General features: G+C 39.3%; 1 protein-coding gene across 1 annotated transcript in view; it reads right to left on the bottom strand.

Annotated features, from left to right (window-relative positions):
• Positions 1–16,417, bottom strand: part of Dnah5 (dynein axonemal heavy chain 5) — a 221,755-nt gene that overhangs the window by 8,712 nt on the left and 196,626 nt on the right. The window contains exons 71-78 of the mRNA XM_041632097.1: positions 13,623–13,868; positions 12,502–12,721; positions 10,100–10,305; positions 9,120–9,323; positions 7,054–7,269; positions 5,174–5,386; positions 2,745–2,897; positions 2,133–2,364 (exon numbers count right to left, since the gene is read on the bottom strand). Coding sequence (XP_041488031.1) covers positions 2,133–2,364; positions 2,745–2,897; positions 5,174–5,386; positions 7,054–7,269; positions 9,120–9,323; positions 10,100–10,305; positions 12,502–12,721; positions 13,623–13,868 — 1,690 coding nt within the window. The remainder of the gene's footprint in view (positions 1–2,132; positions 2,365–2,744; positions 2,898–5,173; positions 5,387–7,053; positions 7,270–9,119; positions 9,324–10,099; positions 10,306–12,501; positions 12,722–13,622; positions 13,869–16,417) is intronic.

The raw sequence follows: 16,417 nt of genomic DNA, 5'->3' as shown, positions 1-16,417 counted from the left end.
TCATATTTATCTTTGTCTTCTAGTATTTAAGGTTATAGCTAATACATGTTAAACAGGTAGCAAATGTTTGTTTGCTCAGCAATAGTTAAGGGCTTCAGAGAAAGCTAAGCAGGTTAGAGCACTTGCTTTGTGCCTCTGAGCCATGTGCATTGCTCTGCTAGCATGGTGGAACTGCTTGTGCCTCTGAGTCACTTGTGCCTCTGAGCCGAGGTGCACAATGCCCCCCTTCCAAGCACACTGTAGCACTTTACTCACAAACCCCATCTGAATGCTCTGTCTCCTGCAAGAGACAGAGGTCATGCTAGGAGCATAGCACAGAAAGCCAGAGGTTTAAAACTGCGTGGCTTTTTTTTTTTTTAGCTACAGCTGAATCAGGAAAATCTCTCTTAAAGCAGCTGCGACAAGCTGCCAGTAAACAGCAAGAAGCTATGTTAAACTCTATATTGTTTTTGAACTCTCTCAGATTTTACATGGAGTTAGTTTACTACTTTGGGCACCAATCTGTAGTAAGAGAGTGGGGTCCCTTTGTTCCGTCCTGCCTGGCTAGCTTACACCTGAAATATAACCACACAGAAATTGTATTAATTAAATTACTGCTTGGCCCATAAGCTCTAGCCTCTTATTGGCTAACTCTCACATCTTGATTAACCCTTTTCTATTAAATCTGTGTATCACCACATGACTGTGGGTTACTGGCAAGATTTTAACCTACATCTGTTTCAGGCAGGAGATTCATGATGTCTACTACACTGCCTTCTTCCCAGCATTCTGTTCTGTCTACTCCACCCAGCTAAGGGATACACTATCAAAAGGCCAAGGCAGTTTCTTTACTCAACCAATGGAAGCAATGTATAGACAGAAGAACTTCCTGCATCATTAGAGGCCATGGTTTGCTTCCTAGAACTCACACGACAGTTTACAACCATCTATAACCCAATTGTAGGGCATCTAGACCCTCCTCTTGCCTTTGTGCAGAGTAGGCATTCATGCAGTGAACATACATACACCAAAATAAGACACTCATACTTCCAAATAAATCTTAAAAATGAATAAATATGTAACCCAGGCCTAGTGTCATAGGCCTATAATCTCGGATACGTGGGTGGCTGAAACAGGAAGATTCCAAGTTCAAGATTAGCAGTTGCCTTGCATGTAGGAAACCCTGAATTCAATCCCCAGCACCAAAAATGACAGAAAATGTGGAGTTTACAATCTCTTTTCCATTAGCTAAGTTTTCAAGTGTGTTACTTAAATATGGTGTCAAAATACCATAAACCTCTAAAATATTTTATCTCTTCCTTTACTTATTCAAAGAAAAAAATAATTTGTGATTGTATCACTGAATCCCTTCTTTCTGGGGACCCTCAATCATGGCTATCTCTAGAGTTTATAGCTTATGCTTCCAAATGAACTATTCCCTGGCGAGAACTGTGGGGAAGTTAGCTGAAAGATAGTTGGATGGATGCAACAAAAGCCTCTAGGAAATGTGAAGCCACAGTAAGAAAGACTTGATGTATTTTTAGATTTCTGAAATAGAACTTTGATAATGTAGAAAAAAATGTGTGTCTCATCAAAACAGTATTCTATCCATTGGATAAAATAGGAACCCAGCATTTTTTCTTTATACTTAGGCCAAATATCCCCAGATTCAGTCTATATTTCACAATCTGACTCAAACCCATAAACTAGTAGAACCACTCCCCTTGATGAGCCCTGTGTACAAAAGAAATCATTTTACATGCCTCACCTCCCTCCTCCTGTCCATTCTTCAATACCAGGCCAGGGCCAAGAACTCCTGGTGCTCAGTTCCTGGTCTCTCAGTCCAATAGTTGTCTCCTACTTCTCTCCATGTATTCCTTATTTATCTCATCTGTGAAACTGTCTATGAAGACTCTATTAGTATTCATGTATATTTTATCTACTTTACCAGGAAGGCCATGACTATTATCTCTATAATAGCATACAAGAAAAGGTCTGGAGATGAGTAGATAGCCATTTAGCATAGGCATGAATATGGAGCCAATTGATAAATGAGTAAAATACCTATTGCTTGACAGAAGTCATAAGACTGTATTTATAATGTCAGTCAATGATATAATACCAACCCTCTCAGAAGATACAAGACAACTTACTGTTGTTTTCTGCATAAATCCGTATGACAGGCATCAACTCAAAAAGCACTTTGGGTTTGGATTCAATGAGCTTCATGTTTCTTTTGTCCCAGCCAGCACCCTCAAGATATAAGCCGTAGACATAGACTCCTTCTGAGGGAGGGGCAGAAATGTCATCCTTTGCCAATTTGGTGACTTCATTGCAAAGAACCATATTGTCCAGAGCCCAGCCTTTGTTTGCCCGAGTTATTTCCTATTTAATTCAACAAAAAGAAGTTTGTCTTCATAGGAAAAGCTAAATTATAATCAAGTTATTCCAAGTATCTTCATTCAAAGAAACTGGGGTAGTATTTAAATAATTTAAGAGATTCTCTCATTTAAAAAATGCCCATTTCCTAATTTAACCATTTGTACCTTAAAAAGGGAACTATAAAATTAAATCAACATAGAAATAAAAATAAATACTTCAGAATAAGATAAGCAGTCATATTTATAGTGATAGCAATGTAACTGCTACTACCAATCAGAAATACTCATTCTCTGTCTTATTATATTTTTTAAAGCTTTAAGGAACAAGGAGAGGTTGTAGAGGGAAATTACAGTAACATAATGAGCCCAAGTCAGAGTTATTACCTGTCGCATCGCAGTTAAAAATCCCTGGGGGTTAAAAAATCCTGTCAACCAAAAGCAATGGGGTCGGCCATTGAACACCCAGGAGGTGAACTGGCAGTTTCTTTCCAGAAGCTCAGTAAACCAGAAGCCCAGGGTGCTTGAAACCCACGATGCCTGAAACGCACACATTGAAACAATCCTTCAATGTAGGTTTGATTCAGCCGTGTAAACTGGCTGTGCTCACTGAGAAAAGCAGCAGGCAATGTCCCTCCAGTCTTGAGTTTCCCTTCAGCTCTGACCTGTAAACTTCTCAGATTATCCTTTCTCTTTCACATTAATGATGTGCAAAAAAGTGAAAGATGTGAATTGACAAAACTCAAAAAAAAAGCACTACAATCATCTTCTACCTGTGAGTATATTCATCACTAATTTATCTGCTGTGAAGGAATAAAAACCGTCTATGGAATGACATTTAACAGGCATAGGTATCGGCCATGACCAAACTACAATTTCAATAGATACCGTATAAAGACTTCTATTTATATAAATAAATTCATGGCATCACCAGGATAAGTCAACACTTTAAAATACATTCTGTGCACACACAATACATCATAGAAGTCATTCTCTGCTCATTTTAATGAGGTAAACAACAGTTGAGCTTCTGAGTGTGTGTCCCATTAAGGAGCAGAAAGAGAAACCCAGCTCCTTTTACCATCTGCAATTTATTTATACTCATTGCTTCAAACTTTCTCTTCGAATTCACTCCATTTCCTTTATGACAACGGGCATGCATGTCATTAATGCAACAACAGCAGCACCATGGGGAAGAATCTGCAAATCATAGGTTGTAATGTTTCTCTGTAATTGCAACATTTTCAGTAGGAATAAATGTCGTAATCAACTTGGGTAGGCATCCCACTTGAATTTCAAATATCATTACAATTAATTTGCGTATATTTCAAGAGCCTCTGCAATCCCGCAGACTGATAGTAGCATTAATAGAAGAAAACTGTATAAAATGATCATAATTTTAGAATCAGGTGGCTCATTCTATCGTACCTTTATAGGTGTATTAAGTTAAAAAATGTTCTAAAATCACATTTGGCTCCAGAGTAAAGGGACTTTTAAATGAGACTCTGCCACCTGCAAAGACTTCTGGTTTTTTCCAGAATGTCTCGGAGGCTGGCAGGGCTGAGAGAGACAGCTCACAGGGAACAAATTTGCAAGGCCAGTGGCTTAAAGGTTCTCTATCTGTTGGCAGGAAGAATGGGAGATTCAAAAGAGAACTGTTCGGGCCCTTGCAATGAATTTGTGAAGGGGGAGAAAAAAGGATGCTGATGCAGAGTTCTTAGGCTATGACTCAAGATGAGCAGTGACATCATTAAATAAGGTGGGAGGAAAACAAGAAGTCCTAGCTGCCAAATATGGGTCAATATATGGGAAAGATGTGTGAGGCTCAGCATTGACAAGCCTTGCGAGTGTGTGTGTTGCACCTATGTGATTGTATGTGAGTGTGTCCATACCCAACTACACACTTTTAGAAACCATGGGACATCGGATTTCTTGTTTTATTACTCTGCACTTTCAACCCTACTGTCTGAGACACTCTCTCATTGAACTGAAGGCCTGCAGTCTCTCAGAATCTGCCTGTCTACATTCCCCAATGTGAAGCTTACAGGCATGTGAATCCATGCATATATGATTTTAACATGAGTGCAGGGGATTTGAACTCACAACACCTTTCCCAAGACACATACCTTTCTATTTTGCCGGGGAAATCCAAGCCTCTCCAAACCTCCTTTTCCCAGTTTCATCTCTGTCTACCACCTTCCTCTATGTTCTCAGCTTGGCCCGACCTTCAACAACCCTGCTGTCCTGGTCCTGAACACTTCATCTTTAGCATCTAGTGCCATGAACAGAGGATATCTCTGGTCCTCCACCTTTCTATGTATATGTAACAATAACCTCTAAAGACAAGGAAACTCGGGAATAGGAGTGTGTATGGGGGAAGAAGAGAAAAGGAGTAGTAAGAGGAATGATGTAATCAAATTTTAATTAAATTTTAAATAATAAATAAATAAAAAGAGAGGTGGTTCAGTAATTAAAAACACCCCCTGCTTTTTCAGAGGGCCTGGGTTTGGTTCCCAGTACCCACATTTGATGACTTACAACTGTCTGTAAATCCATGTAAAGTGAATATGATGCGCTATTGTGACTCTGTGGGCACCTGTGTGCCTGTGAAACACATTTATAGACTTAGACACACATGTCCACATAAAATAAATAGAGCCTTTTATTTTAAAACAAAATTCTGTAAACAAGCACAGGCAGAGCAATGACCCCCAAGCATCACTAGGCCTAAGAACCAAGCTAAGTAAGTCCCCAATCTTTGGGGCTCCCCACTTAGGTTACAGTCACTTGCAAAGTAGGAGCAGGACTGTGCTTACCTTTTTCCACCGGGCAGGGATTCTGGCATCAAACATGCAATCCAGAGCATCTCGCAGATTTTCGCTCATGATAATAGTGCCATCAAGAGCCAGTTTCAGCTCAGTAAGGGTGCTGCGGACAAGGCTGAGCACCCTCTGCATCCTGTCAATCTCCTGCCTGAGGAATATGTTCATGGGCTGGAAAGGCCCCATCTTCTGCAACCTCTCTTTCACCTTCCATGGAGACATTCAAAGAAAATATTAGGAAGTAGATAGCTACTGTGACGGTGTAGTACTGTGCCCTGGGCTTCTAAACCATTTATGTCTTCTACAATGCCATAAATATAAGCTTTGAGTTGTTTAACAACAAAATAAAGAATATATAAGAAAGCAAATATGTGACCAGCAAGTATATTACCAGCACAAAATTTTTGAGCGTGTGAGAAAGAAAAGGGAGCCATTAGTTCAAAGAAACATACAAAATGTATGTAGCTATATAATATAGTGAATATAACCACTGTATTAAAGGAACTGCCTAGGAACTGTATGTTCCGTGCCAATGTGAATATGTGTGCGAACATGTAGGCAGTGTGTCCTCTACACAACCACTAGGCCAGTTAGCTCAGATAACTAGACATTCATCTTTACAGCCCTCTGCTTTTCTCGATAAGCACAGATACATGTTCATTTCTTTCTATTTTACAGGTATCTGTTGAGACTCTTCTATATATCAGATAATGTGTTAGGTTAGACTATTTTATGCTGGAATGGTTCTGACCAATGCTGAAGAAAAAAAAGGTCTCTTCAAAAAGCTAGCTACCATGTTTTGTTATGTGATTATTCTATCTTAGATATTTTAATTGCTTCATAAATATTTCGACCTGCAATAGAGGCAATGACCTCTCTTCCAACACTGTAATGAAGAGACCGTATGAAAGCTGATAACAGTATTAATTTTCTCCAAGCGAGTGGTAAGAGATTCTCCCAGGGAAATTATTCCTTTGACAAGAGACCCTTGAGTATAGTTTTTGTAGTCAAAATTGTCTCCTTAGTAGTTACAGGATACCAAAGCTACTTGTGTGTGGCAAAGGAGTTAGGTCATGCAGTCACCTCTTAAACCATATGGAAAATAGCTCATTTCTTGTTTTATCAAAGATTTCTAAACCATATCAGGGTAATTTTCGCAAAAATCCATTAAATGCTAAAACATTAACCTCCATGATTATAAATTGCTTAGAAGCTATTTATATACCAAAAGGATGATCTTTCAAAGTTAATTGTGTGAAAAAATAGCAGAGAGTGAGGCTAGAAAATGCAGTCTCCCTGCAGTGAGGAAGGCCTACATGTGCTTTAAATCACACACACAGGCGTGCACACACACACACACACACACACACGCACACACACATGAGCATGCATACACTCACATACACATGCAAAGACATACATATACACTTGAGCATGCACACATGCACACACATATGCAAACACACACATGCACACACACTCACAAACATGCACACACACTCTCACACACATGCAAAGACATACATATATACTTGAAAATGCATATACACATGCAAACACACACATACACACACGAGCATGCTCACATAACTGGCCTTTCACTCTGATAACGCAATGTTTTCATTTAAACAATGGTACTATGAAGCAGCTCAAGAAAGGTTCTGTAAAGTAACTGTAACCCAGCAAGGCACATATCAGCCAGAAATAAACATTGACAGTCATGTAGTTTCTTTATGGCTTTCCTTTTGGGGTTTGTCAAGAGTCCTTTAGTTTGAATATTATCATTCACTTCAGAAACTTGATTTTGTCTTACTTCCTCCTCTTCCCCCACAAACAGACAAATCTGAGACAAATTCCAGGATTTTGGGACTCACGTCAAAAGGGCTGTAATCTTCCGGAAGCTTCTGCAGCATATCTTCAGCCAGGCGTGACACCACAGTCTCCCGTGTCTCGTCCCCTCCACCAGAGCTGTCCTTAGGCTGGATGCCCAGGATGGTGTCCAGCACATCCTTGGCCAGCTTGCTCTGGTAAGTGATGTCAGCATTGGGGTGCAATCCAAACACCTCCGGAGTGTCATAGGCAGGCAAGCTCTGAACACCAAAGACCCCCAGATAAGCATGCATTGATAACACCAATTAAATTATAGACACAGGAAAAAATATTTTCATGAGGATAAACACTGACTTAGACCTCGCTCTCGACCCACTATAAACCCCAATAATTTCTCCACATACCCAAAATGAAAAGTTGTAACATTGAAAAACCCAAAACAGACTAAAGCGAAATTTAACCAGAGACAGTCTTCTTATATGCATAAAGATAAAAATGGAGCTTTTTGGATAGTGTAATTAAAATCACTTTATGTGAGTGTTGCACAATTAATGGCTATTGTACTGACACAAATAGCAGGAAATGGAAGTTTTATGAAGCATGGCTCAAATAAGACTGAGGGTGGAAATGGTTCTGTCCTAGGGAGTAAAATGGAGACTTGGGAAAGAGAACTATTCAAAACACAACAGAGAAAAATTGAGTGAGAGAATGAGACACAACCGGGAACAGAACAATCAAGCAGGAAGTCTCCTGGACCATTGGGAAAGAGAAAATGTACCTACAATTTGACATGTATTTCTGTGTGTGTCTTATCGTTAATTTTATTATCTTACTGTTTGTCTCCCTCCCTTCCTCTGCCTCATTTTACTCCTTTCTCACAGCTTCTTATAAGCTACCTATTTCATTGTGGAATGAGGTATATATTTAGAAATATATGTATTCTTAAATTTATGATGCCATGGACACATTTCTATTCACAGGTAATGATTTAAAGACACACACAGTAGAGTCAGGCGAATGCTATTTGTTGATTTGAATTTATAGAAGTGTAGAAGTGGTAATATATGATAAACTCATTACATTTATACATCAAAACCCTATAAATATACTGATGAATGTATCCCTTTGGGGTGCTGTGTTTTAGTTTATTTACTCTGAGATAAATCTGAGACAGAGGCCAAAGCAACTCTAACGCATTCAGAGTACAGAGAGGAATTGCAGATACCATCAGCACGAGATATTCTTTCCTTACATATTCCTGACGGCCCTATCCAATCTGCATTATTCTGTCTTGGAGCAGCACTGCTCAGCCAAGGGCTACTTTTCCAACAAGGATCCTTTGACAACACATGGAGACATTTATTGATCTTATCAGGCAGAGGATGCTCCTGGCATTTAGGAGGCAGAGGCCAGGGACCATGAAAGAGAAACTAGAATACACAAGAGAGACTAACCTGATTGTAAATGCCAATGCTGCAAGAGTTGAAAAAAAATTCTGACTTAAACAAAGGACTCATACAAGGTAGGTTCATGGAAGCCATATCTATATACTCCCTTGGGCCTGGGCTAAAGATGAATGTCAAATATTACCTACCTGGGTTGAAAGTAGAACAGACAGAGCCCAGAAATGTTCCTTGGTCTACATGTGTAGTAACTGAAGCCCCATGGGCAGAGAGCCCCAGATGACTTATGCATATCATCTCCCTACATTGGCCTCATCTGTCACCTCACCAAAGAAAATCGACCCCCAAGCCATTACAACATTGGAATATGCAAAAGGGTTCACAAAAGACTTATTTCTCAGAGCAAAGATAAGTATGATAATCAAGAGGTTATGAAAATATGAAGAAAGAATTCACAGCAGAAAACGTTGCTTTCACTCTCATTACAATTGGGAGCCCTTACCTGTTAGAAGGAGTGGATGGGGGTGGCCATGGGGGGGGCAAGGAGGTGGGAGGAGAGATGGGAGGGAGAACTGTGGTTGGAATGTAAAAAAGAATAAAAAATAGGTAGATAGATAGGTAGATGATAGATAGATAGATAGATAGATAGATAGATAGATAGACCTGCAGAGATTTGTTCTACAATTAAAATGCTAAAGCCAACAAACCTGAATGTACTGAAGATAGCCATCCACTGTGTTACATTTTGGAATGTTGTATCCTTGGTAAAAGGTGAAATCTTGCCCAAACATGTTTTCACTGAACCAAACCTTAGCAAATGTGTTCAACAACCTCTTATCAAAGTCATCAGTGACTCTGCCTCCATACTGGATCTCTCCAATCATGTAGCGGACAGTGGTCCAGGACACACCCTAGGAGTATTCAGAGTATTCACAAACATCATATATGATTCACAGACATCATCATACATTCACCACCATCATATCAACAACACAGTCATTCATCTTAACAATTTCAAGATATAGAGTGTAGGAAAATGTTTAAGCTAGCCAATGTAAAGAACTACTCCTAGGTTACATTCATGACTTCATATAGACTCTCCTGAAATTTGTGTTTTCACACTTCAATGTCTCAAAAGTTTACTTTTAACTATTTACTTCTATTTTTTAATGATATCTATGTATATGTGATGGGGAGTACAGGTGCTGGAGAAGCCCAGAAGATGGTGTCAATCTTTTGAAGCTGGTGTTGCCTACCATGAATGCTAAGAACTAAATTTGGGTCCTCTGCAAGAGCAATATGTGTTTTTAACAACTGATTGATCTTGTGATCCCTAAAAGTTTACTTTTTGAAAATACTTAGGCAATTCCAAAAACCATAATAGAAGGTAATTTAACCTTTTATTTTTATGTCAAGAGTTTTGCTCCCTCCATCTCGCACTGCATCCCTGCCATGGGTCATTTTGGGTTGTCTTATGAACTGCAAACTTGTCTTTGCTAATAAAACATTTCCAGGTTTTTTCCTAAAATCGAAAAGCAATTGTGACCTAAGTGGACTTGCCTTTAATATACCCTATAGCCTTATCAAATCCTCGTAAGATTTTCCCCTAAAGCTGAACTGTTGTTGTGTGAGGCTGGCCACATATGTTCAATGTATGTCATGGTATGAAGTAGGGGCTCAGCAATACCTTCTTGAGATCCATATCATCCAAGTGGTTTTGAATGAACTGCACAGTGGCATTGAAGTCTGCTTGATTAAATTCATAGGGGATATTCCACCCCAGGGGACCAAACTTGCGCCTCTCCTGGACAGTAGAGTGCAGGAAGGCCACTGCATACAACATGGGCTTCCACTGAACCCCCACACTCACGTCCAGCAGGTCCTGACTCACACCTGTTGTGGTTCGGGCAGAGATAAAAGAACATATCTCTCAGGCACTTTCATTTATTATTACTTTTGCAAAAAAACATTCTGGAAAATGGTTTGATCTAGTAATTTACACTATTTTTATTACATTCCTATAATAATTATCATCTGAATTTAGACTATTTGAAGACCATTTCTCTTTGAAACATTTACTGAAAGCCTAGGTCATGGTGAAGGCTTGTCAACATGAGACAAGTTCTTAGAAATCCAGCAATCCAGTGTCAGGATAAAATAGAAATGAAAGGAAAATGGTTATAAAGTGAATGCTATTATTATTGTTGTTGTTATTATAAGTTAATAATAACTATATTAATATCTGAGGTATATATTTGGAGCATAACTTAATTTAATTTATTAATTAAAATAATGTGTGCAAAAATCCCATTTCAGTACATGACCCAAATAATTATTATACATTTATAAAATATATTATACAGACCAATTTCTATTGCTATTACCTTTCAAGCTTTATTTTATCCCCATATTATCTCATAGATTGGCAATATTTAAACTCTTATTATAAGTAACTCCTTTAAGCATAACTGTAGCTTTTAATTGGAATCATCACATTATTATCATTAAATATTTTCATTTAATTGTATCCTTCTTGATAGGTTTTTAAAATTTATCTATTTTACATCCTGACCACAGTTTCGCCTCCCTCCTCTCCTCCCAGTTCTTCTCCCTTAACTTCCTCCCCCATTATCACCCCCCCAATCCACTCCTCCTCCATTTCTGTTCTGAAAAGGAAAAATCTCCCATGGATATCAACAAAACATGTCATATCAAGTTGCAGTAAGACTAGGCACCTCCCCATGCATTAATTATGGCTGGCCAACGTGGCACAGTATGAGGAGTAGGGTTCCAAAAGTCGGTAAAAGAGTTGGAGACCAGCCCCTGCTCCCAGCGTCACCTCTTAGTTAGCTTTTATTGAGCCTACTTCAGGTATGAAAATTGAAAAGTTTTTGAGTGAACAAAGTATGTGGCACACACAGCTGTGAATTAGCAGGGACAGGATGAAGGTTCCTGTTCCCAAGCTCCAGATTCCTTACATGACCGTGAGCTCCAGGCCTGGTAGGAAAAGGCAGAGGTAGTGAAGACAAAAGTGTAATCTGGCGACAGTTGTGACAAGAGGGTCATTTTGGTCTTGCTTGTTGATACTTCGACTTTTTTGTGTTGTTCACTTTTGGTTTCATTTTGTGTTTTAAGATATAGTCCTACAATGTCGCTCCAGGTGCTTTAACCTGCTATGTAACTCAGGCTGGCATTTATCTCACGATTCTCCTGCCTCAGCCTGCTGAGGCCTGAGATTACCATATGAGCCACGCTCCAACACTGTCTGATTTTTTTAAATTTTATTTTATTGAGCTCTACATTTTTCTCTGCTCCCCTCCCCGCCTCTTCCCTTCAACCCTCTCCCAAGGTCTCTATGCTCCCAATTTATTCAGGAGATCTTGTCTTTTTCTACTACTGATATAGATTAGATCTATGTATGTCTCTCATAGGGTCCTCATTGTTGTCTAGGTTCTCTGGGATTGTGATTTGTGGGCTGGTTTTCTTTGCTTTATGTTTAAAAACCACTTATGAGGGAGTACATGTGAAAATTGTCTTTCTGGGTCTGGGTTACCTCACTCAAAATGATGTTTTCTAGATCCATCCATTTGCCTGCAAAATTCAAGATGTCATTATTTTTTTTCTGCTGTGTAGTACTCCATTGTGTAAATGTACCACACTTTCCTTATCCATTCTTCAGTCAATAGTACCACTTTTGGGTATGTATCCAAAGGATGCTCAATCGTGCCACTGTCTGATTTTTAATGTAGCTGATGCTCTGATGTGCAGCCCTAATCAGATGGATCAGGACATCATTTAACTCAGCTCTTCCTTTCCAGAGAGGCAGTGCTACTACAGTAGTGGAGGGATGGAGTAGAGAGACCACAGACAAGGGTGTCCAGCTCAGGTTTAAGTAGAACAATATTGAAAAGACAGAAAAAAAATTGAAAGTAGAAAATCATGGGCTCAATTCGCATCATTTCCCATGGAGCACAATACCTGAGTCCCTACCAGGCAAAGGAAGTGTACAATTTGCTGGTTCTGCTTTTGAAATCCCTTTAGGAAAACTGTGTGCAAATCCTGTGGCCTCAGGATCATTCCCCAACTTACCACCGTACGTTCTTTTCAGGCCCGCCCGCAGGCCCTGAGGTGGCTCGTTGGCAAACCTGATGGACATCTGCAGGAGAGTTATAGGGAACTGCTTGTGAACCTCGGTGGTGATCCACAGGCGGAAAGTGTCGTGCACAGTCTCTGTTTCTGTGATTATGTCCATTAGTTCCCCCAGGAAGTCAAGGCCCAGGTGGCAGTTCTGTAAGAGGACCCATCCGCCCTAAGGATGGAAATCAGGTCAGTTTCTTTCACCTGGAGATTTCAATACAACTTTCTGCAGAAATTATGTCATTAAAATTTAAAATAGATGCATGCTAAACAATATAATTAGTCTAGGCCAACTCTAGCAGTTCGGTAATGCTGACTTGAGATATACAATATGTTTATTGCTGTTGCACAAATTTATTCCACAGCATACTGTCTTGCCAATACACATAATGATGCTTTAGCTCTGTCATAACAATAGCCAGAGTAAAGCAGAGAAAGAGGAAGCAGAACTTACAAGTAAGGCTGAGCTCTCTCTGCTCCCTCCCCCAATTCCATTCAAACTACATCGAAAGCACTGTAAGGCATGATCCTAAACACAACGATAATGACAATAAGCAAGACTGATGGCATGTAAATAAGATTCCAGAAAATTGAATCCTAAGGTGCACTATGGGTGCTTCTGGGAGAGGCCAAGAGTTGCTAAAAGTACAAGAATGAAAGAGACAGAGAAACAGAAAACGGTACCCAAGACCAAAGAGCAAAACCTCTGGCAGGGACTGAAAGAAGGGGGAAATGAGGAAAAAAAGGAAGTTAGCCTTCCAGTGCATCCTCACCTCTCTACAGAAAGATGAGAAGCTGGGTCTGTAGAGGGCAAATCAGACAAGGCCTGAACTGAAGAACCAGCACCTGACAATCTAATTACTTTAAAGACAAGAGCCTTAAAATGATGTCTTAATTTTTGCATGAATTATTCTATAACTGTGAGATTCTTTACATATAGCCACCCAGGCAAATGGTGACTGTGCAAAAATATCCCTAATATCTGATCTATGGGATAATTTGAATACAATCAAATCACCTTGGTGTCCATATCACAATCTCAGGTGCTTTTGAATCTAGACATTTGGTCTTACATTTGCCATGGTCTGGTGCAACAGCTTCCTTGCGTGGACCTCCTGACCCTGGCCCATGGACACATAGCGTGTTTCTCTTTTTAGTCTCTTCCCCAAAGCAATGATGGAATCTGTGGGGTCAGAGCCCATGGACAGGAGGCAAATGAGTGGTGTCCGTGGGTCAGATTCCTCCCATGTCTTTTCCAAATCCAGGATAACTCCCTCGGCATAATTCTCTCCCATCGAGTCCATGATGTACTTGCGAGCCTGTCAAAAGCAGTACAAAGTCAAGAAAACATTTCTAGCTCCTTTGTGTATCACAATACAGATGGCTTCTGCAGACTGTCTCAAAGATGTTCATATTAACTCCTAGGGAAATAGGGCAGTGACTTCTTTTTCCTGGTGTCTGTTTTCCTTTTGTTTACATTTCAGTGTTATACTCAGAGAGACTGTACTCCTTGCCAAACAAAAGCGGAGTTAAAAGTTCATAATCCAAACTGAATCACCCTGGTTCCCATCCAACACACTGATGGCTTCTTGCTGTCTGCATAAGATTTGGAAACTTTATTATTTAGGATGCTAACCCTAATTCCAAATAGTTCAACAGTACAATAACTGAAAATTAATGAGTATTTACCAAATAGATAATCACTGAAGAGCTATTTATTACATTTATTAGTAAATTGATTAATTATTTTTAAAATACTTTATAATGTCTGCTCATCATTTTCATCATCCCTTTCCACTTTTTGGTTCTGTCCTTCTACTATTAATTTTGTTAGAACTTTTACTGAAATCAATGTTGATAAGATCACAGATTTTATTTAATTCATTTACTATCATAAGAAATACCTAGTATTCTTTTTGTAAAAGTTAATACAGTGATTTTTTTTCAACTGCCTGTATAACACATATGACCCTTAATCCCTATTCTTTCCCTTACAATAATTGGGTTGTCCCCCTCAAAACAAAAAACAAAACAAAAAGCTGTTCTCCAATTCCAAGCTTGTAGCATCCACATGTCTCCATAGTGAGACCCCCAGATGAACCTTTCTCACAGATGAACAAGCAAAACCCAGCTGTCAGTACACTAACTTTATCTCCCTTGAAGCCAGAGATGAGTGTACTCAATCCTATCCCCAGAGGAATACACATAGAGCTTCCCTTGACTCTGAGGTTTTAAACAAACCTGAGCTATAAAGTTAACTATCTTAAATGATGAGTGTCTTACCAGTAGAAGCTCAAAGCCCTGAACTGCGAGATCATTCTGAGAATGAATAACACTACAGATGAAAGAAGTGTGTAAATAGTTACTGGAATCAAACTTGGGATACTTTCAAACCAAAGATGGTTTAACTAGCCTTAACCTTGACCTCCCGGGTCCACGTCGTGACAAGGGAATCTGGAAGCCTGCAAAGATGCCTAGTATCTTCATCATAGCAGAAGTGAGTGCCAACTGAGACAAGATAATTAAATATTCATACTGCTCTACTTCAGCATTTCCCTTCTAGATAACTTTGTCCCTCATATTACAAAGTAAAACAAGCTATGAAATACGCATCTTCTGCAAACTGAAAAAGAGACACATTAGGTTCCCATTTCCTAAGGGGAATGATCACAGATGATCACTGAGAAAGCCCTGGACCACTGTCCCATCATTTCAGTTCTAAGTCTGCCTTATCATAAACCCTAATGTCCAGTTCGCCACAAGCGTGAGATTAAATGTGTGCTGATTTGGTAGAGTGCACAATTTCCTTGACTTGATAGCTATTTCTAAATACTTGGGGGAAAGGTAGCTTGCCTACCTTCTTAGGGGCTGTGAAGTCTCTACTCAGAGCCCTTCCTTGCTAGTAAGGCTGGGCAAATGGTAAGGAAATAACTAGTCAGGACTCATTCCCTGATTCATGGAAGTCCTCACTTGTTCACATTTTTTTCCCATTTGGTGGTTTTAGTAGTTGAGAGGTGTTCTAAAGATGTGGAGTTCAATCCAGTTAAATTTGAGGCACAGTATGCCATTATATCTCTCACTGTGTTTTCTAAATTGGCAAAATCCAATATGAAAGTCTCTAGCCTTGCTTTAAATGCCCAAACACTTTCATTGCAGTAAGTATTTAAAAAGTTTGTCTAACATGTCCACTGAGGTCATCAAAAATCTACTCTGTATACACATTCAGTGTTACTGAAGGTCTGCAGGCAGGAAGCAATTCAAAGGCCGGTTGGTCATTCCACAGTTGCAGTTCCTGCTCAGCCACAGACAGCTACCATCACTACAGCTTCTCAGTGTGGCTCACCTACATTTAAAGACCAAATTTTTTCTATTTTAAGCTAATGGGGTGCTCGATACCACCCAAACCATCATGCAAGTCAACCTGTACCCAGTGTGGACATGACATTGCAATACAGTAAGAGTCACATGGAAAATCATTGAAGCTTTTCTAGCTACATGGGCTCTGTTGCAATTATTTAACCCATTCGTTGTAGCACAAAAGCAGCTTGATACAATACAAAACAAAATGGTGTGGCTTTGCTCCAATAAACATAAGCCTGATTTGACTACTCCACAATGAACACATGTAATGACATCCTATAATAGTATACAATTATTTGATAATAATGATAAATTAAAACTTTCAAAACATTACATTGAGATTTAACTGTTACCTCATTTTCACATCCTAAAATATCATTCTTCTTGTTGTTTTAATGTATTAAAATATAAAAATTATGCTTAGCTCAGAAGATATTTGAGGTAGTGAGCCCAGTTCTCATTCTCTAACTCCTTGGTAAAGAAAGCTATTTAACTTAAAATGGAAGTC

Source organism: Microtus oregoni, unplaced genomic scaffold (assembly GCF_018167655.1).
Source record: "Microtus oregoni isolate MIOR12 unplaced genomic scaffold, Mior012 000040F_ref0000088, whole genome shotgun sequence".
Taxonomy (NCBI): Eukaryota; Metazoa; Chordata; class Mammalia; order Rodentia; family Cricetidae; genus Microtus; species Microtus oregoni.
This window is presented reverse-complemented; position numbering and strand designations above follow the sequence as displayed.